At 32.0% G+C, this 23,255-nt stretch overlaps 2 protein-coding genes across 2 annotated transcripts; both read left to right on the top strand.

Moving 5' to 3' along the window:
• Positions 1 to 6,232, top strand: LOC125053952 (alpha-tocopherol transfer protein-like). Its single transcript, XM_047655587.1, has 8 exons — positions 1 to 143; positions 2,880 to 3,026; positions 3,333 to 3,492; positions 4,012 to 4,070; positions 4,363 to 4,559; positions 4,878 to 4,988; positions 5,238 to 5,340; positions 5,684 to 6,232. The coding sequence occupies exons 2-8, from the start codon at positions 2,888 to 2,890 to the stop codon at positions 5,833 to 5,835; spliced, it is 921 nt and encodes a 306-aa protein (XP_047511543.1). The 5' UTR covers positions 1 to 143; positions 2,880 to 2,887; the 3' UTR covers positions 5,836 to 6,232.
• Positions 6,233 to 10,146: 3,914 nt separating this feature from the next.
• LOC125053951 (alpha-tocopherol transfer protein-like) lies at positions 10,147 to 22,787 on the top strand. The gene is made up of 8 exons (XM_047655586.1): positions 10,147 to 10,277; positions 13,274 to 13,419; positions 14,543 to 14,702; positions 15,470 to 15,528; positions 15,904 to 16,100; positions 20,774 to 20,884; positions 21,409 to 21,511; positions 22,443 to 22,787. Exons 2-8 carry the CDS (start codon positions 13,275 to 13,277, stop codon positions 22,592 to 22,594), a joined length of 927 nt encoding a protein of 308 aa, XP_047511542.1. The 5' UTR covers positions 10,147 to 10,277; position 13,274; the 3' UTR covers positions 22,595 to 22,787.
• The last annotated feature ends 468 nt before the right edge of the window (positions 22,788 to 23,255 follow it).

Here is a 23,255-nt window from a genome sequence, read left to right on the forward strand (position 1 = left end):
GGAACACTCGCATTCTTAACATCACTGTACTCACGGTGGTTTTCTTATTTCGAATTTTCAAAAAACTTCAAAAACGTTGCGACCAAGTGACAGTGTTACCATCGTAGAAAATTTAAGTTGTGATTTAGTATTTAATTTTAAAGGTGATTATTTTTTGTGTATTATGTGTTGTGTTGTGAAGGATGCACTAACAGCGAGTAACAGTAGTATTAAAAATAATCCACCAAAATGGATTTTTTTTTTATGTAGGACAATATATACACGCAAAATAAATCAGGCGCACTTTTTTAATTCATGGTAATCTAAATTGGGAAACCATATAAATAAAGTATCTACTAAAAAATAACACTTTCTTAATTCAATACAAAATTATAAGTACAAAAAATTTACAGTTAGATTAGATTCGTTTTCGATGTAAGCGGTAATTTTATTGAAGATTAATAATAGTTCTATTATCTACTATCGATTCGCCAAGTTGGGTTATGCATTACAGGTTAATAGCCTCAGCGAGAAATTGCATGGAAACCAGTTGTACATTGTAGTTCGGCAGTCGAACCTTCATTTCTCACTTTATAAAAATCCATATAAGTGTAATTAAACTTTTAGTTTAGTAATCCTTCACTAACACACGTCTCCTAATATCTCTTATATTATAGATGATTTTCAAATGTATCAAGTATCAAGTATTTATTACCGTTTATACCTGTTCGCCGCGCTTTCGTATGCGTTCATAAAAAAAAAATGCACATAATAAATGCGCGCGTGGTATTCGACTATTACTTACTTCTGGATTTTTTAAAAGACTCCAAAATTTGAAATAAAATAATGCCCAGGGCAACACTTCTTATTGATGCTTCTATTTGCTAGATAGTTAGACAGTCTTCCTTAATAAATAGGTTATTTCTACCAGTAATGCCAGATAATACCGCAACGGAAGAATCTCTTCAGCTTCGTCATATATGTATAGTATAGTATAGATTACATTTTTTCGTAGACCAAGCCAAAAATTTAAAAATATAATAGAAATTTAAATTTAAATTTTAAACTTAAATGTTAAAAAGCAACCGTTGTACAATTTCTAGTAACGCTATTAAAAATGTAAAAAACGTTTATATTTCGCTGCGTTAACGGCTTGCACAGATTATACCAGTTATTTGATGCATCGGCATGTCAATACCGCTAATCATGTATGTGTCGTGAAACAATTTATATTTCAATCCATTTATGGATGTTATCGTAACTTTCATTCGCTGCAATTCAGCGCGCTAATTTAAATACGAAATAGTACTCATAAATTCTTTATCTTAATTATTAATCTTAACTCCTCGGTAATTGCAGCTTATGGACTAAAAAGGTGGTATATATAAATAAAATATTTCAACGTTGTGAGTATGGCATTTTATCACAGTAGGAGAAACTATATTCTTTTGGGATATAATTAGGGCGATAATGCATTATAACTAGTATTAAAATCTCATGTAATATCCTAGATTACTATAATTTGATCGACGGTGCGCCTTTTGTTTTCTTAAAACTTTAAATAGCTCTGACACGAGAATCTGAAGTAATACCGTGAAATATCAACAGATGGCGTGATAAATTGTCTTCTTTACAAGAGCTATTTCAAAGAATTTTATTATTAATAAATATAACATATATAAAAAAAAGGTTCATAAATAAATTAAGGCGACGTCGATAAACAACAATGTGAACGGACTACTCACTAGGTAATCATAACGATTTACAGATCTTCGAGACCAGAGAAAGGTGAAAGCCACTAAAATACTTTTTGCACGAAAACCGTTCCGGTAATTGAATATCTCACTGTACAACTTTTTGCTTACGTGATTTAAAAATGTTAAAAAATACTAAAAAGCAGCGAAGCGTTTCGGTAGATATAAAAGGCTCACAAAACATTATAATGCGTTGGTATTATGTAGGTTGGTACGTAACAAAGTGAATTGTAGAAAGTTCTTATTACCACCGCGACAAAACTAATTTCGCCGAATTTTTTACTTCGTTGTAATAAAATTTTACCGTTTTAAGAAATGGCCCACTATAGAGATTCTGTGACATTTCAGTTTGTAGTTAAGGTGTAGAAGTTAAAATAATTGTCCAGCTAATATAAGCCAAGGTTATATATGGCTCTTGTGTATGGTTTCTTTAATCAACGCACTATCACGTACTATTTCGATTTCGATTACCTAACATTGCACAATATTCTAATGTAACTTTAATTACGCATTAATGCATACTGCATTTGTACATCATATTTAAAATAAAGCGCATACATCTATTACTTAATGACAGGAATAAAAAAACTAATGGCACTGTAAGCATTGATCTTGGCCTCAGACCTCTGTATCTGATTCTTTGAAAACAATTTCTTTAAACACAAGTAGAGAATCAGCGTGAACCTACGTATTCTGGGATTTTTACATGCCGTTTTCCTCGCAATGTTCCACATTCCGGCTAAGTTAGTTCTTTTAATAAGTAAAAACTTAAGTTAAAAACTTAAGTCAAAAACTTAAGTTAAAACTTAAATAAATTAAAAATAAGCAAATATTTGCATTGACTTAACGCGTTGTTCAATAATAAAGACATCTAAGAAGACCTTTTGACATCCACTTGAACAATGATTGTAAAATCATATATTATGTTATGTTAATTATGTAAGAAAAAACTTAGTTGTTTTGATAATTTTGTCTTCATGTTTTCACACAGACGAATGAAAAAGATTTACTCATAACGCAAAGGCAATATTAATACGATAATTTTTAGACTTCATACCTAATTCTTTTATCGATAGTGTAAAAAAATAAAAGGCACTCAATTATCTTGTTTTGACACATACTTAGCAACATATTGACATATTTCAGCACCAGAAATGACGCTCGAACAGCCAGCCGGTGAGATGTGGAAGAAGATTAGGGAGGAACTAAATGAGAATGTTGAAACCAGGGACAAGGATCTGGAGCATATCAAGGAGTGGCTGAAGAAGGAGCCACATCTACCTGACGAATTCGGTAATGAACTTTAATAGATAAATTCTTGTGATAGTACTGTTACAAAGAAACGCTTACGTATAACTTCCGTTTTGTATTTGTATTTTAATATAAGGGCCAACGCTTAATCTATTTCCACGTTAAAAATATTTGCAAGATAATAAATTGCAAATTATTTGGATATATTTGGTATCCTTATGATAAGTTTAAAATTTAAACTTAACACCTTAATAATTCATGACTCTTCACATTTGCAGCAACTGTACATTGGCTTTCGAAGTATGGACCAATTTAGTAATTATTTTGGGACATATTTTGTAATTACAGATGACCAGCGTATAATGACCTTCCTGCGTGGTTGTAAATTCTCTCTGGAAAAGACCAAACGTAAGCTGGACATGTACTTCACCATGAGGACGGCTGTGCCCGAATTCTTCACTAACAGGGATGTTACCCTACCAGAGCTCCAGGAGATATTAAAGATTGTGTAAATTACATTTTTTACTCACTCTTATTATAAATGTAGAATTTTCCATTAGGATAGACTATGTGTCAGAGCATTTGTAGGACTAATTCAGCCCTGTGCCATCAGCAACATTTATATATAACTAGCAAACTCGGCGAACTCCGTTTCGCCACCAGATGGCTTCGTTTTATGTAACATTTCTTTTGGTGATCCCGCTTTTCTGTTGAAATTTTTCCTGATTTTTCTTTGCTATCACGGAGCCCGAGACCTTTCCAACGAATGCAAAACCGTGGAAATCGGTTCGTGCGTTATGGAGTTATAGCGTCAGGAAGGAAAACCCGACTTATTTTTATATAGTAGAGATTTGTTTGGATTAATTACATACATATCAAATTAAGGATCAATAACTATTAATAGTAACTGACATAATATATTGATGCTGATTAAGATTGAGTCTAGTAGCAATGGTAAAATTTTACAAAACTCAAAGCTGGGCAAAAGGCATTCTAATTTTATATTCTAAAAATAATTAATTTTCAGTCAAATGCCACCACTGCCGGGTTTGACTCCCGACGGTCGGCGTGTTGTGTTAATGAGAGGTAAGTCAACATTTTCTATCAAATATTGGGGTGATTTTTTCCCAGTTTGTATATAATATTGTGACATTCACAAGTTTAAATACTTATCTTAATTTAAGTCATTTTTTATCTGCTCAACGGGTCGAAATACTTAAGTTACTTTCATTAATTTACATAAATGTAAACCTCTGCATTTTTTTACCGTTTTTACTTTCAAAATGTAGAGCTTTTTGCGACTGTTTACAATCAAATATACATATTATATATAAGAGTTATAGTAATAACCGAAATAAATGTTATCCCCTTTATCCAGGTATGGACAAGGACGCCCAAACCCCAAATGTAGCAGATGCCTTCAAATTAGCTTTGATGATGGGAGATGTGAGGCTGAAGGAGGAGACCGAGGGAGTCGCTGGTGACATCTATGTTCTTGATGCATCAGTGGCCACGCCCACTCATTTTGCGAAGTTCACTCCAACACTGGTTAAGAAGTTCTTAGTTTGTGTACAGGTAAAAATCGTCATAGCTTTTATTTATTTGTTTCAGTCAAAATATTTACTTAAAAATGTCAAGTTAAAGTATGTCAATCAAGTTTTACATGGGCACCTCCGCCGTGCTTTTTCTTGATAACTGTTTTTTTCTTGAGAAATTACAATACAAAATTTTCTTAAAAATCCGTTCGGAGTAATGCCTATGCATTTCTGAATCCTGCTATTGCTATCTACTAAAAAACTTTATACTCGGGTATAACACCTCTTGTCCGATTACCCTGTGTTCTATTAAAAAGTATGTATAGGAAGAATTAAGGAATTTATCATTTTATTTCAGGAAGCCTACCCGGTAAAACTGAAGCAAGTCCATATCATCAACGTATCGCCTCTTGTGGACAAAATCGTCAACTTTGTGAAACCTTTCCTTAAAGAAAAGATCAGAGAAAGGGTAAGTTATTACAAAGCTAAGACACGATGATGTATGTAAAGAATTAATCGCCTATCCTGTTCAATCAAAAAATATATTCCCAAGAGGAAGATATTAGCCCGGAAAATATTTACAAGATACGAAATTTTAAAGTTATTTCTATGCAATATCAATCTATAATTCTTTGATCATTTTTGGCAAAATCTTAAACAAAATGAATGAATGTGAATTAACTTAATTATTGTTAACCTATTTTTTTGATATTAATAGATCTTCATCCACGGTGACGTAAACGATCTATATAAGCACTTTCCACAAGAGATGATGCCATCAGAATACGGTGGAAAAGCTGGACCCATGGATGACCTACACAGTAAGTTAGATAAAATTTATCAAGTAATTATATAAATTATAATGCTACTTGAACAATCGTAAACTACGTTTGTATTTGACTCTTCAAATTTTTTTAAAATTATTTATTTAAATCTCCTCCATTTAATAAAATAATTAATGCCTTATATATTAAATCATCTTTGTATTATAAGCCGTAATGATGTCCCTTACAGTTTTTAAAGAATTTGTAGTTTTACAATGAATGATTTGCTTAAATATCTTTAGCAAATTACAATATTGCGAAGTAATTCAATTTAAGTCTTGCGAAAATTAAATGTCTAATAAAAATTTATTCCACTCATATAATTTAATTATTTCTCCAGATGCCTGGGTAAAGAAAATGGAGGAATACAAGGCGTGGTTCGCTGAGCAGGAAGAAGTTAAGGCAAATGAGGCTTTAAGACCAGGAAAACCGACAAACTATGACGAACTTTTCGGCATTGATGGTTCTTTCCGTCAATTGGTCATTGATTAAAATAATTATTAATAAGGCTTAACTGGCAACTCTACAGCGTCAAGTCTTTCATAAAAATATTTGCTGATTCACCAAAAGTTGCCAGATTTTATTCATACCAGTGTCAAATAACTATACTGTCGTATACTGTGTCGTATTTCTTTAAAGTATACTTTTCCATTAAAGTGTAAAGACTGACAGACACGATCTGTATTTCATTATGTAAGTAAGTTCTCGTTACGGATTCGCACTGTGCACTCAGCATACATAATAACCTTTAGACCTTTGCAGACAGTCGTTAGACATTGTGTAACAAAAACACATTAAAAAATGTATTTTAAGATCTTGTATTTTTGATACTCATTTTACACTTTGTATTCTTATTTTGTTGTTGAATAAAGTATTTTTTTTATTTTAAGCATTCCTTATTTATGAGGTATAGAGATATAGACTAGTATAGCTTTTAAAATCACCTAACTTATTTTCTTCAAGCCAAGTAATTTTTATCAAGTCTTACTTTATTATTATTAGATTGATACCTATGACCACCCCGCGACTGTCCAAGGCGAGGTCCGAGTCTCGCAAGAGAAGCCCTTGCCCCTGTCGCAGGAAAACGCTCATTCCAGCTGAGCTGAGCTGTAAAGGCTCTTAAGGCCATCAGCGAGATTTCATAAAAAAAATAACATTATAAAGTATATACTGCAAAACTATATACAACAATACTGTTCAAAATGCTTTCATTGGTTAAATAAGTTCATTGGATATGAATTCGTAACTGGCTTTGACCCTGACGAATTTTCACATAGATCGTTGATACGGTTAGTAGAATAATATAAACAATCACAGTAAATTTATCAAAACATATATTCAATTTATTGGAATTAGAAAAGTTTTATTGAGAAAAATCAATATAATAAATATTGATTTATGAAGAGCAAGATAATTATATAAGACTGATATTCGAATTTGGCTTAAATGTAATGCTTTTAACAAGAATCGCAGTCTTAGGATTCAACAGTTGTTATTTAGCGTTTCTCGTAATACTTTCTATTGGATTTGCCTAATCAGACATCAGAGTAATTCAAAAAGTACTAACAAGTACTAATTATAAATTGTCAGTGATAGAATATAGCATTGAATATAATTATTACTACCTTGACAATGTTAAATTGCTCATTGTTTTCCGGTAAAATGAATAACAATATTTAGTACTGTGAAAGATCTTTCCAGTTAAAAGTTTCCTATCGCTGTTAACTCAGTGTTACGGTATCAACTTTGCCACCGATCTTCATCTTGTGAATAGGTCTGTTTGATGTGTTATTTTCTAGGATATGCGCTATTTGGAAAGGATATGATATCTGCGACTTAACATACAAATATATAAACAAATTTATTACCACTCCTTATATGGAAATTGTATTCGTTTTTACAACAAACTCCCAAGCGAAATTAGAGAATTATCACTAAATAAATTCAAAGCCCTCGTTAAACGAAAATTAATCAACAAAGCTTTTTATAAATTTGAGGACTACTTAAATGATCCTAATCCTTGGGATTCAATTGCTCCAGTTCAAACAATTTGTATGACAATACTTGGCGATTAAAAAGAGTGGCGGAAAGTTTCTTGCCAGTTCTTCTTACCCGCTCTACGCCCTTGACTTGCGAACTGGTAGTAAATGTAAATTTACGATTAATTTAACTTGACGATTCAAAAGTGTACTTGTTTACCCACTTGAATAAAGATATTTTGAGTTTGAGTTTATTAGCTGTATGTTTTCGGTTTCCGTGTATAGTTAATATCAAACAAAACACGACCAAGAGTACTTCAATAAAATTACGCCAACAAATAATTGATTATTACAATTGCGATGTTAAATAGAGCGAAAAATGAGTTCGTATAAGTTAGTCAAAACTGTTTTCGACTTCAACTACTATAGGAAAATAAAGCTGAAATAAGCTGGAGCGGGTCTCTCAACTAAAAACGAACAAATAATGTATTTATTTAATGTTTAGTATTCTTAGAGCTAATTATAATAATAGTTATATAATTACACAAAAAGATAATTATAACATATACAAATATACAAGTTTGCTTGAATTTGATTTACTGTAAAATAATATGAATATTTATAAAATGTTATACATTTAAAAAAAAGAGTTAATAATCATAAAAAAGTAAAATATTATTATATTGTTTTAATAAATTTGTGTAGTTAAGCGATGGTAAACCTAATAACGAGAAAAATAGTGTTCAGTATAATCGAGCGCGCCTGAGCGACATGTTAAGAAATGGTAGTATATTTCCCAACAGCGCAATGTATTTCGCATTAAGAAACTGGTAGATTACGTACCATAAATAAAGGTATATATATGGTTGTTTGAGTTTTGTTGAAATAAAGCTAAATGAAATTTCAAATCACATCTCTAGAGTTCATAGACAATAACGTTTATATCAGATATGACTTTGAATCAAATCTTGCTTTTACTAAAAATTACTTTGAAATACCATTAAGACCTATTTTGAAGCCTATGGAAATTATTAAGAATTAACATTTTTGAATATTATTGTGTTAGATTTCTGAACCTTGTGTAATAGAACATAGAATCTTCAGTAATCGGTTCCGGTGACTTCTTAGTGATATGTATCTCCAATAGGTTACCTTCCGCAAAAATAACATGTATAATAATAGGTAACACTGAAAATGTTTAAACGGCTTAATGTAGAAAGTTGCCAATACTTCTATTGTTTTTCGAAGTAATCTCCGTTCCTCTCTACACATCGTCGCATTCGATGGAACCACGGAGAAAAGCAGTGGGCCCATTCTTCCTTAGGGGTTTCTTCTATGGCACTTTCGTACGCTTTCACCGCATCTTCAGGGCTCGTAAAGCGTATACGTCGAATTTTATCTTTCTTGGGAATAAATGAAAGTCTCAGGGCATCAGGTCAGGACTGTATGGCGGATGACTCATTATCTCAACACCTACTAACGTCAAATATTCAACAGTCCGTTTTGCGGAGTGCGCTGAAGCATTGTCGTGGTGAAGGAGGATCCTGCTTCGAGGGCGCTGCTATCGAATTTTTTCCAAGACAACAGGCAAACAGCGATTGACATACCAGTCTGCAGTAACTGTCCTTTCATCTTCTAGCCCAACAGTCGCGAAATTACCTTTCTGACCAAAAAATGAGGCAATCATCTTTTTTCCTTGACTTCTTCCTTTCTTTACCTTAGTTGGCCGATCCTCGATATCGATACAGCATTTGAGTCACCGCCGTTGAACTTATCTAACATTTGGCAACACCTTCCATTGTCCATGCGAAGTTGTTTCTGGTCGTCGGTTAAAGTATGGGAATCCATCTGGTACAAAGCTTCCTGCCGCCTAAATGTTCGTGTAATATTTTTTGAACTTGACTCATACCAATTTTTTTCTTCCCATATCTTTCCCATATCTAGTGATAGGTCACTCTCTTATCTTCCTCTATCATGCGTCGCACAGCCTATCATAGCTTTGTTGTTGAGTAAGCCCACAACGAAAGTCATAATAAATTATTATTGACCGAAAATTTTCTCGCGTTACGTTCATTTTCACGTGTAACAAGAGATTTAGATTAGCCGCCAATTCACAAAAACAAATGACAAATGAATGCAATATACTATATTAGAATCTAAAATTGTAATTAAAAAAAGTTTTCATTAGCAATGTTTCTAACTGGCCAGTTTCAGTGTTACCCACGTACGCAACGCAAAATTCAATTACATTTTTTACTTATTTGGACAAAAATTTCAATCAAATTTTGTAAGAGGTTATCTAATAGCTGTCTAGTGACTTTTTGTTACCTAAGAGATTTCTATATTCTTTAGAGACCTATTCAGTTTTTCTAACATGATTCTTTGATTATTATCGCCAAACCTCGCTTGTAAAAACTATTTCTGTCTTTCAGATTTAGTAAGTATCATACATAAAAACGCACTTTACCGAACAAAAACGCGTTTCTTTAAATCGCTAACATACTCGTTATATTATTAAAAATTTAATAACTAAACGACCCCGGGAATAATAACATAAGTACTTAGTTATTTATTTTAAAAAATCTTACAAATCATGATACATTTTTAAACTATATTCGAGATCGTTTTAAGAGTTATTCTTTGTTTGAATAAGTTATGAAATTGTTGGTATTAATAAAGTAAAGCAATCAATAATTCCAATTTCTTAATACGCACATATGTTTCCGGATATTAGCTTTTCATTTTTTAAATATTTTTAACCTCATTTTAAACAATGCCTTAAGCCCATCCATGGAGCACAGAAACAATCGTTTCGCTTTGTAACCGGAAAATTAATTTTCCGCCATGACACTGCGTCGTTCTCAATGTCGCAAGTACTTTAGTAAGGTTCTGTAATCATTTAGTTCGTACTTAACCGCCATCTAGATAGCACACACCAAAACGGAAGCGAATTACGTGAGTATTATTTTAAAAATAGAATTATTTAATCGGACGATATTGTGTTTAAATTTTAATTCATATTAAGAAAATATTGTGTTAAATTATATTTCATATATTTTATTAAAATAGTATTGTATCATAAAGTTTTGTAAAATAAACTTAAGTATTCTTAATATAAATACTATATATATACATTTTTTTTACAATAATAACTTTTTAAACTCTCATTAATTGACAACTATCTCATTATTTTTACGAAAGTATTTAACAGTCCAAACTTAAAATTTTTAAGCCAGTTACTAGTCTCATAGATCTTCTGCTGAAATAGCTTTTAATTATACTTAAAAGAGGAAGTACATCTAAACTTTGTATAGATACTTGTATGTAAATACGGAGACGTGCTTTTTATAATTTGTAATTTGTTTTTATCGTACGTTCATCATCATTCTACGTGTGTCACTACTTTATGTAACGACCACAGTACGAAACACGTTAAACTTACTTGCTTAAAGAGTTCAACGACTACATCACTACATTTTTATGATCTACATACGAAAATACTAACGCATATATAATATAATGTGTTGGGAACAGTGGGACCTTAAATAATACCTATTTTCTTAATTCTAGAACTAGATACTAGAACCATATAAATGTTTAGTTCTGAATTTAAGGAAACCATTAATAAGGAACAAATAAATACCTAAATCAGCTATAAAAGTCGCTTCTCATATGATGAATTGCGTAAATGAAATTTAATTTCTGTAATTATACTGTATAACCATTATAAGTAATCAAGTTTATTCAAGTAAAATTTACAAACAATTGATTTAACAAAGATATGATTTTACCCAAAGAAAATATTGTTCACATAGCAGCAACATTATCACTTGTCCTAAAACTATACATGATTTCTAATTTTGTTAAATAGTTCGTGCATTTAATGTTTCATAATAAAAAAAAAATGGCTAACCAAATATATATGCGTCACTACAAGTTAACTTACTGTGTTGCAGACTAAAAAACTAATGTCCTAAGAAACAATAATTATTCCTTACGTCAGTATTCCATATAAAATTTGACAATACACTATCTGTATAGTAACAATAACAATTAGATTCTTTTGAATTTGTGGTCCAGTCTGAATATTAAGGACCCATATTTAAGTAGATTTGTTTATTGTAACGAAACCTGTTTTAAGAAGAGTTAAATCGATTTTGCTATATATTTTATTATTGATAACGCAGTATCATGATGCTGTAAAATTCATAATGAAAATTACTACTTATGTATTTTAAACACATTTAAAGTAGTATAGAAAGCCTCAAAAACCTTAGTAAGTAATAAAACAGACAAAACGATAAGTTCAACAATATCCTCTTTTAAAACAGCAGTAATATTTCACAATATAAACACTCATTGTGTACTGTTTTTTGCGTAAATTTACGTATCCTTACTACAATATTTATTTCCGTTCATTTGTGTTGAAATTATTTATTTTCCATCAAGGATATTGGTAATTCCTTGAGTTTCTAAAACAGCGCCAATGTTTGCAATCGCTGTGTTGTAATGTTGGGTGACATTCCAAGTTTGGTTGGTATAAGGCGTTTAAGTAAACTAGATTAAGATTCTACTCATTCTAATTCACTCTATAGTGAAAAGTATATTATATTAGTAGTATTTATAAAATATATTATTATTAGTATTTAAACAATATTTTCGTATATCCTCTCATATCATTTTGTTGTGTTTGTTATTGTCAGGAGAAGGTTCTTATGAAAGAAAAAATTTATAAAATTTCGCGGAAAATTAGAAAATTTAAAAATACTTAACCACCCTACTTTTTTGATGTAACCTTATGGCATTTGACATAACATTGACAGAATGCGTGCTGCAAATATAGTCAAAGAGGATGTAAGAAAAATGAATATCGATTAAATTAAATGCTGCGATCGGAGTTATTGTATTGATTAAATACAATATATATGTAAAATAATAATAATTAATAAATTTATTTAAAAAAGATAAAATATACAATATACTATACTTATAACTAGATGAGCAACATCAAAAAACTTTTAGAAAGGGAGACGAGAAACTGTATGAGCTAATATGTAGGTATATATATAATTCTGCAAAACGTGTGTATGTCACTGAACTCCTCTTAAACGACTGGACCGATTTTAATTATTTTTTTTTTGTATGAGTATTAATGAGTTTTTTGTATGGCGCCCAGTGAATGGCGCTGCAGTCGGTGAATATCATGCAGGACAACGTCTGTCGGGTCCGCTAGTATAAAAATAAAATGTACGTGTAGCAGAAGATTAAACCAAAAAGAAACAAATAATGAAGAAATATACCCTTTAGTTTTTTTACATGATACAAAATCAGGTAAACACATTTAAATCATCAAAACAAAGCTCTATACATCATGTATATTATTATTATATTTATACATAATAATCAAACACACACACAAATACATACGCACATTTTTATATCACTTGATATATACAGTAAGTAGTCATACAAATACAATATGTTTTAAATCATTTTTATAAAACGTAAAATTCATTTGAAACCTTTGTAGTGTTTAGAAAAAAACTCTCAAAAAACCTTAAGTAAAATATTATCTTTGTGGTTAAGACTAATCATAAGTCTTTGTTAAGATGTCAAGGTGACTTCGGTATACCGCCATTAGTATTTAATTTGTATAAACAATTAAAGTTACGAAAATTTAAAAACAATTATTAAATTTTCAACATTCAGAAATTTAAGTGAGAAGAAGGTATTTTATACTTAAATACTATTAAATTTGCCATGAGGCTGATTGTAACTCGATGTTTATGTTTAGCAATAATTATTGTTTTCATTGCCATTACCAAACAATATTTTTTTCCCGGGGATTGAGACTACAACCTCCAGGCAATGCAAATGTAAGCCACGGTTCTATAAAGAAAAGAAAATAATTATGAACTTAGGTAACTAAAGAAATGTACATATTTTTCTAGGATGGCAGCAACTCTAGTGCAACCAAGTGGAGAAATATGGGAGAAGATAAGAGTAGAACTAAAAGAAAATGTGAATACCAGGGACAGAGATTTACAGCATATGAAAGAATGGTTGAAAAAACAGCCACATTTGCCTGACGAATGGGGTATGGTTAATCTAATATTATTAGTCGAAACAAATAGTGTTTTCCTACCCTAGATTTTTTTGTCGCATTTTTAGTTTTTCTACACTTAAGTACAAACCTCAAATTAAAAATGCTTTATTTCGGATATGCTTTTCTGTTAGGAACGTTAAAATTAAGTACGATGGTTCATCAGAAATCTAAATATTACAAATTTTCAAATGTTACTTATTTAAGTTTTTTCGCTGGGCTAAAATAATAAGAGTGCATGATAAACATTAAATTATTTGAGTATAATTACGGTCTTGGACCTGTGTCCTTAAGCCTCGTAAAGGGCACTCCCTTTTGGTAGCCGCCCGTGAAGTGACTAATTAACAGAGAAAATCACAACGGCCCTCTCGATACACGATAAAAAAAATAAAACAATAATTAGTAAAATAATGCTTCTGTTTATTTATATGGACACCTACTACGTCCCGCAATTTTTAAATTTGTAATATCTTCGAAAATATTAATTTAAATCATATGCTGTGCTATGTAAAGGGCCATTTAGATTTATATTAAATCAACAATGTATTTAAGGTATTTAATTGGATAAGGATTTATGCTGTATTGATTAAAATCGCTTCGAAAATTAGCCATTATTTGTCGTAATTAGCATTATTTTGATTAATCTTGTAGGGAAAAAATGTAATTATTAACGACATCACATTAGAAACCTCAAAAATTGTTATTTTTGAGGTTTCTAATGTGATGTCGTATTTCTCCACTATTTGATGGATGTTATTATATTATATCTTCGAAAATATTAATTTAAATATTATATAAACCTTTCTCTTCAATCACTCTACCTATTTAAAAAAACGCATCAAAATCCGTTGCGTAGTTTTAACGATTAAAGCATACTTAACATTGTTTTATACTATGCAGTGATATTAATTATTAAAAAAAACTAAATTAGCTAAATGAATTAGCATGCAAATGTCTAAATACAATTAAAAACATCAATGTGTAAACATTATTTTTTTATAGGATATTAGCATAGACAAGAACTGTATATGTATGAGCCTCTAGAGTCTAGACTGTATCATAATTTGAAATTTCTTTTACCACTGATATAAGATCAAAGTTTACGTGTGTTTTTTAGACGAAGGACGCATCATGACCTTTCTACGTGGCTGTAGTTTCTCTCTGGAGAAATGCAAGAGAAAGTTGGATATGTACTTCACAATGAGAGCAGCGTGTCCTGAATTTTTCACGGAGAGAGATGTCACCCGACCAGAACTAAGGGACCTTATGTCCAGAGCGTAAGTAATAACTTTTATAAAGAAGAGTTTGCTTTATGCTTGCTTTTTTATCATATATTTATTTTACTGAATAATACAAAATCGTTAATTATTTCGTTACGCTGTGGTTTATATTAATGTAACAATATCAGCAGTGATATCAGAAGCGCGATAAATGCCTATTAAAATAATTATGTAACTTGATTTTTCTTGTTTTACGTTATACTGTTTAATAATTGACATTACATTTATTAGGCGCGGCAGCAAATAGTTTCACGTTCTCTCACCATAGATGTTGTTTCGTTACAGCTCTTGTTTGTACGTTCTACACGTTTTTTAATAATCATTCTTAGCATGTGGTATCTATTGTATAGCAGTTGTTCCATGCGAGATACTGTCATCGCCTAGTGACTCAGTCTAAGATGCGTAACAGTCTTTAGTAATTAAAAGTATTAATGCTTTCCAACTTGAGCAGTGTTGGCCTAGTGATTTGAGCGTGCAACTCTCAACCCTAACCACGGCTGGGCATTAACAAAGTGACTTGTGCATGCCTTTGCTTGTCTAGACTATTTGTCTATTAGGAAGTTAATGATCAGTCAGAATCAAAGGCAAAATATATAAAAAAAATGTTCCAGCCATGAGGCAAGGGTTGTTAATGTTAACTTTAAATTCATTTCGTTCGAAATTTTATTTCTTGAATAGCGCTATAATACTTAATAAATCAAGTCGATCAAGAACGCGATAGTCATTATGTATATGTATAATCGTAGTGTTTATTGTTATTACAGACAAGGACCACCACTCCCTGGTTTGACACCGAATGGTAGACGAGTGACGGTTTGTAGAGGTAATATTGCCTAGACATATTTAAAACTAGAACTTGTTTGACGTTAATAGTTACTCAAAAGAAATGCTCCATGTGAAACTGGGAACATTACATTGTAAATGAACGAACCACAGTGCAAAATAGTACAAAGTGACTTATGCCTTACCAATTAAACCATGCACCCCTCTATAACCAATAAAGTGCTTGGAGATACAGTTTCTCTACATGGAACCGCTTAAAAAATAATAATAATAATAAAAATGGTGACATGAGTGCCTTTATTGAGGGTCTGAAGTGGGGCTCGATACACCGACCGATACAAACGCTGTACAGACTTTAATAAAAATTGTACCTAATGATAAGTGATATTAACGGGTTCCTTTTATATTATTTAAGGGCTGGACAAGAACTTAGACATGAATCAGTTGAATGACGCTTTTAAAGTCGCCCTAATGATCGGTGACGTCAGACTTAAGGAAGAAAAAGAGGGTGTAGGGGGTGACATTTACATTCTCGACGCTTCTGTCGTCAGTCCCAGCCACTTGGCCAAGCTATCTCCCACAGCTATCAAGAAATTCCTTATTTGTGTTCAGGTATGTGTTTATATGGTCTTCACGCGAGTTATAATCATAATAGCTTTTTATTTATATCACAACACAAAACAGGCATGTCATAAATGGGCAGTCTTAGACCTACAACGCACTAGCGGCTGGCCGCAATGCGGCGTGCCGCTGCGGCAGGCCGCACATCGATTATTACATGAAACCGCACGATAACAACGCACTGACTTGCGGTCAACCGTCAACCGCTCCGGTTGATCTGGAGCTGCGGCGAGCCGCACCGGTTGAATGATGCGGCGCGCCGCGTCCCCTCCACGCACTCGGCGCGGTTAGCCGTCCTACCTACGTCATCACATATAATTATTTAACAAATGTAAACAAAATATTGCAAACCTATTTTAAAAGAGTAAAAATAAAAAAAATTAAATTTGTTTATTATGGAACATAAGATACATGTATCACTTATTCCACGTCATTAAATTTGAATTTGTAATATAACAAGAAGCACTGACGAGTGACGATTGCGGCAGACCGCAATAGGACTGCAATAGGGACGGTTAGCCGGAATACGGCATGCCGCTACGGCAGACCGTATATACCGTGGCCTACCGCAGCGGCACGCTGCATCACGGCCAGCCGCTAGTGCGTTGTAGGCCTTACTGCTAAGACCTACAACGCACTAGCGGCTGGCCGCACATCGATTATTACATGAAACCGCACGATAACGACGCACTGACTTGCGGTCAACCGTCAACCGCTCCGGTTGATCTGGAGCTGCGGCGAGCCGCACCGGTTGAATGATGCGGCGCGCCGCATCCCCTCCACGCACTCGGCGCGGTTAGCCGTCCTACCTACGTCATCACATATAATTATTTAACACATGTAAACAAAGTATTGTAAACCTATTTTAAAGGAGTAAAAAATAAAAAAATTAAATATGTTTATTATGGAACATAAGATACATGTATCACTTATTCCACGTCATTAAATTTGAATTTGTAATATTTCAAGAAGCACTGACGAGTGACGATTGCGGCAGACCGCAATAGGACCGCAATAGGGACGGTTAGCCGGAATACGGCATGCCGCTACGGTAGACCGTATATACCGCGGCCTACCGCAACGGCACGCCGCATCACGGCCAGCCGCTAGTGCGTTGTAGGCCTAAAAGTTTATTCCAGTTCATATACATTAAAAAAAAACTTCTATGAAAGATAGATATAGTACATAATTCGATGGCCCCAACGAATAAACGTGCAAGAGCTCTTACCCAAAAAATTTTTTTTCGTTTTCTTCGTTTTAATGGCCTATCATACACCTATATAATTTTTTTTAAATATTTTAGACTTCAAATAAGGCTTTTATAGCACAATATTCGTTTATTGTAGGGAAAAAATATATCTTCATATCATCATGAATAACAAAACATGCGCCTATTACAGATTATTTGTTTCTGAGAGTACACCAGAATAAACGTGTTAAATCAATCTGCCGCTCGTGCCTATCCTCTACTTTCGGCAATTACTCTTACACGATTATTGGTGTAAAAATGGAAGCAACTTTTACTAGTAATGCATCATTGCACACTGAATATAAGAATTACAGTTATTCCATTATCTTTTACTAATTTCTCTCCTTTCTTCTACTTTTACGTAAAGGTTCAAGCACTTATATTCTTCGCTCATGAATTTCAAGTTATTGTTAGTAACCGCTTAATATACGGATACTCTTTCGATCGTGTCTATTGCAATAGCGCGTTAGTATAGACAAGGGATGAAGCGGGGGCGGGGTATGTGAGCCACGCCGACTGTTTTATATATTAATAAGGCTTACGATCTAAGAAGTATTTCCAATTTAGATGGTGTTTTACATAGTATTGAAACACAAAATATATCACAGGATGTTGCAACTACAGCATCGGAGGAAATACCCGTAACTCCCATTGAACAGCTTACGAAAAAGAGAAAAATAGATCCTAATTTATGGAAAGATAAGAAAAACAAAATTCTTAAAAATTCTGGTAAAAGTTATGAAAGTGCTAGAACTAACAAACAAAACGCAGAAAAATCTATTGGACCTCCATGCAACTGCAAATTGAAATGTTACGAAAAGATACATCAAAATATGAGGAGTAAAATTTTTCTGAGTTTTTGGGCTATCGGGGACCATGAGAGACAGTGAGATTTTATTAACCGACATGTAAAGAAAGATAACGTCAAAAAGATTACAGTTGAACGTAAAAATAATCGTACTCAAACTAACATATCAACTACTCGATGATACTAATTTCATGATTAAAGTTTGTAAAATTATGTTTTTAAATACATTATCCAGTACAGAGCAAGTAGTATACACAGCTATTGATAAATTGGGAGATGACAACTATTTAAAAGGCTAAAGAGGAACTCATAAGAACAAGCCAAGAAGAATGTCAGAAGAGACTGAAAAAGTATATTCGACCATATAAATTTATTTGAAAGAGTTGAATCACACTATTCTCGAAAGATAGCCAAAAGCAATATCTGTGTGAAACTTTGAATATCTCTAAAAAATGCACCGACTATATTTGGAATGGATAGATACAAACAACCAGTACAATTAAACATGCAAAGCAACTAAACGCCAATATGAAATAATCTTTAATACAAAGTTTAACCTATCCTTCCACAAACCTAAAAAAGATTTATGTGAGATATGTTCAATTTACCAAACTTCTGATGATGTTAGGATCGAACAATTACAAGCTGATTATGAAAAGCACTTGAAAGAAAAGCAATTAGTCAGGCAAATAAAGGAACAAGAAAAAGAAACTGTTTGTTCAGATGACAGTGTTGTAGCATGTTTTGATCTGGAAAAAGTGTTGAATATCCCTCAAAGTGAAGTAGGCACATTTCATTATAAACGGAAGTATCCTGTATACAATTTCACGATCTCTAATATCATCGAGAAGAAAGGTTACTGCTATGTCTGGCACTGTCAGATTGCGAAAAGGGGTGCGATAGAAATAGCAAGTTGTCTTTGGTTATTGATCCAGGTACACGTCGAATTAGGAATAAAAAATATATATTTTTATCTGATTCATGTGCAGGGCAAAATCGTAATCGTTTCGTATTCGCCATGTTTTCTTTAGCGGCGAAGAAATTTAACATAAAAATTACTCATAGGTTTTTGGGGAAAGGTCATAGCCAATCGAGGGGTGATTCTATGCACGCTGCTATTGAGCGTTCCAAGAAAAAGCATACTATTTACACACCTAACCTAATGTATTCCTTCATAGAGAATGCCAAAGTTACCGGACACAAGTACCAGGTAAGACAAATGACACAAGCTAATTGCATAGATTTTAAAGAGTTAATAAAGGGGAAGAATTGGTTGAAAGATAAAAATAGGGATATAATTTATTGGAGCAAATAAAAGAAGTAGTTTTTTATTATAATCATCCTGATACAATATACTTTATATACAGTTTTGAAGACGAATTACAAGAGATGCAAACTATCACGAGGACTAATTCAAGAAGGCGACGAGGAGAACCCATAGAAAATGCTGAAAACCTAAAACACTGGAATTCTATTTATACCACTCCCTTTATATAGGGATTTAATAAGACTGCGACTCAGGAGCCATACTAAACCATTACCAGTGTTTTTACAGAAATTTGGTGCCATTAGGATCCACCTCGGTAATACCAACGATGGTGACGAGGAGATTTATTAGTACTTACTTATTTCTTGTTCTCTGTTTAATTTTTCATGTTTTTTTTTTAATAATATACCTGATAGGTACTTAATTTGTTCCTTATTGGATAAATAAAAAATAATTATTCTTATCAACATTATTTTTTATTTAACCTTTATCAAAAATCATAAGCTAATTTACATTATTATGCCATGCACTAATAAAGATGTATTACATAAATAATGAATTGATCTTGATTACGCTAATAAACGGGCCTCTATCTTTACAAACATGAAAAAGCAACAAAATATACAAGAATAAGCCTGTAGACAGCCAGAGCACGGCTCAGAAAAAAAAATATTGACGTAGAATAACCGTGTAACATTTCACTATACTTGATTATGCTTCATTTATGACACGAATAAACGTGCAGTGATACAATACTGTTAAAAAGTCACATATTATTCACTACAATAATAAAATAACATGTTTTTTCTTGAATATTGAGAAAACTGTTAATATTTTTTTTATAAAAAATATATGAGCTAAAAGATAATTTTTTTACCTTTAATTTGATCATTCATTATATATATCTATTTATTATGTAATTAAAGTAAAGTGATTCCAAACTATTTTGTTGTTTCCTGAAAAGTTGTTGTTTTTCGATTGCACGTTTATTCGTTGGGACCATCGAATTATATATACATGTATTTTATTACTTTCACCTGTAGCTCACCATGATTGTTGAAAAGCAATACGCGATCAACACAATACATTCGTGTTTGTATGTGTTAGTAAATTTATTTAAACGTTAAAAAATATATAAATAAGAATGTTAGTATTGGTTGCGTTAAATGTGTTGGATAAGCTAAAAATAATAATAAACCAATAATTTAGGAGTTGTTTGTTGTTCTGTTTTTTCTTTCTTTTTGCACTTCCAATGCTTCTTCTACATGACGGTGAATGTATTCTTTTATATAGTAGGAACCTATTTGACATTTTCCTATTAGTATTGTATATTTTTTCAGGAAGCCTACCCCGTGAAATTAAAGGAGGTACACGTGGTGAATACTTCACCAGTCATTGAAAAAGTTGTCAACTTCGTCAAGCCTTTTCTGAAAGATAAAATCAAAAATAGAGTACGTATATATCTAATATGTTTTATCCAATATGTTATTCTTTTTTCTCTATAACATCTTTACGTAACTAACTGCTCTTGGGCAAACGGAAAGAGGTTCGTGAATATAAGCGATATCGCGGCCTATAGAAACTAAGATGTAGTTAATTAATATTATATTCTAATAAAATTAAAACTTACTGATTGTATGATGGGGATGAGGCAAGAACATTCACAGTGATATTCAATCGTGCTCTGTCTTGAGCAACACATTTTATCTCGCTCTAAATCTTTGCGTCTATCGCCCTCTAGTACTCATAAAGTTTTGTAAAAATATTTTTACACACAATATTTTTTACAAACCTGAAAATCTTTACAAAATTAAATTATCTTATAAGTCGTTCCGTATCCAACGATTTTTTTATTTATTTGTTACAGCATATATCACTTATCATTGATTCTTAGTCAAACTGTCTTTTTAACAATAATTTTGCTTTCATATTATTACGCCATCATTAGAATATATGGAATTATATTACATTACAGATTTTCATCCATTCAAACCTTAGTGACCTGTATAATTATGTGCCAAAGGAAATGCTTCCAGAGGAGTATGGAGGCAACGGAGGTTCACTTTCGGACATTAATGGTACGCAGTTTTCATCTACCGTCATTCCTAATAGTCACGCCGCTATAGGCATGTATTTGTATTCTATGAAATATCCATGTAATGTTTTTCACATTCATTCATTCATTTTGATCATCACTGGATTAACCAATAGGATAGAAATCTCATCAAGTAACAAATATGAAAAACGAGACTACTAAATCAAATTTCAAATTACCCGACTTTAAATATTACTGTAAGAGTGTCCAACTTGGTTGGACTTTGTTCGTTGATTAATATTTCATTATAATCCTATAACCCCATACAGTCACGCATTTCAATCTAGAAGTTGAAGTTAAATAATATCTCATAACTGCTGCGTTAGTTACTGTAGTTTACCCATCATCAAAAACTCTCGCTTACTTATTATTACAAACTTCTTATATTATTAAAAGGGTAAAACTTGGTGAGTTTATTGCCCGTTCTGCTCAGAACAAGGCCTCCTGGTAGTTTTGCGAATGGATGGCGTAGTCTTGCTCTTTCGCGAATTTTGTAAACGTTTTTGACATTCATAAGCATGCCCAAAGACGCATCGAAACTGAATAAACGTATTTTGATTTGATTATATCTTATCTCTATGTGTATATTATATAGTACAAATTGTCTATTCAATACATTTGTTACCGTAGGTATATCTATATAACATTTAGGGTCTGTGTCACAATGTATGTATAAAGTACCAAATAGCTATGCAACACATAAATTATTTGGAAGAAAAATTGTGCTATTTGACATTCATCGGACTCATAATTTATGATGGACTTTATGTGACGAACAGGGCTATCTGACAGTCGTGAAACGCAACAATAGTGTTTATCCTACCAATAAGTAATATATAGCTAATTTGGAACTTATGTAGAACTTATCTGTACATTGTGAAACAGACCCTTAACAAGTTTATTAATTCTTACAGAGGCCTGGATGAAAAAATTAGAAGAGTACACAGATTGGTTCAAGGCGCAGGAGTCAATTATTGCCGTTGAAGCACTAAGACCGGGAAAGCCAACGAATTATGACGAATTATTCGGGATTGATGGATCATTTAGGCAACTGTCCATAGATTAAAGAATTTGTTTAAACCTTTAGTTTTTAACAGGCGCTAAAATGTTTTAAATTTTTTATAAGTTTAATAAGCCAGGGCTTATAATAAGAGTCCTTTTGCTATGATTGTATGTTATATATAAGGTTATTATATTCCAATTTATATACTTTTTTTATGAATTATTAAACGTACTTCAAAAAAGGAGGAGGTTATCAATTTGACGTGTATTATTTTAGAAATATAAAGTTTTATTAGAAAATTACTGTCATATTTTTTAAGTATGTAAAAATAAAAATGATATTAAAATTGTTTGTTAGTTTTGTATATATTTTTCAACTAAAGTAGGGAAAATGCAGCCGAGGTGAATTGCCACGTTTTAAAATTTAGGAGTTAAAAAACATTTACGCATTATATTTCTATTAAATTAATTTAAATATTTTGCGCTGAATGCGATAAGAGAAACAAAAGGAATCCCTTTTAAGAGAAAATCTTAGAAATCATATAAAATAAATGACATTTCAATATTTTAGGATGTAAAAACCTATAGAGTTGAGAATTATTTGTGATCTGTGAAAGTTCATAAAACATAATATTATAACTATAATACATTATCATTATTATTGTTACACACATGACGGTTACAACTAAAAAAACAAAATAGAATTACACAAACAAACGAAAATG

Source organism: Pieris napi, chromosome 11 (assembly GCF_905475465.1).
Source record: "Pieris napi chromosome 11, ilPieNapi1.2, whole genome shotgun sequence".
Lineage (NCBI taxonomy): Eukaryota > Metazoa > Arthropoda > Insecta > Lepidoptera > Pieridae > Pieris > Pieris napi.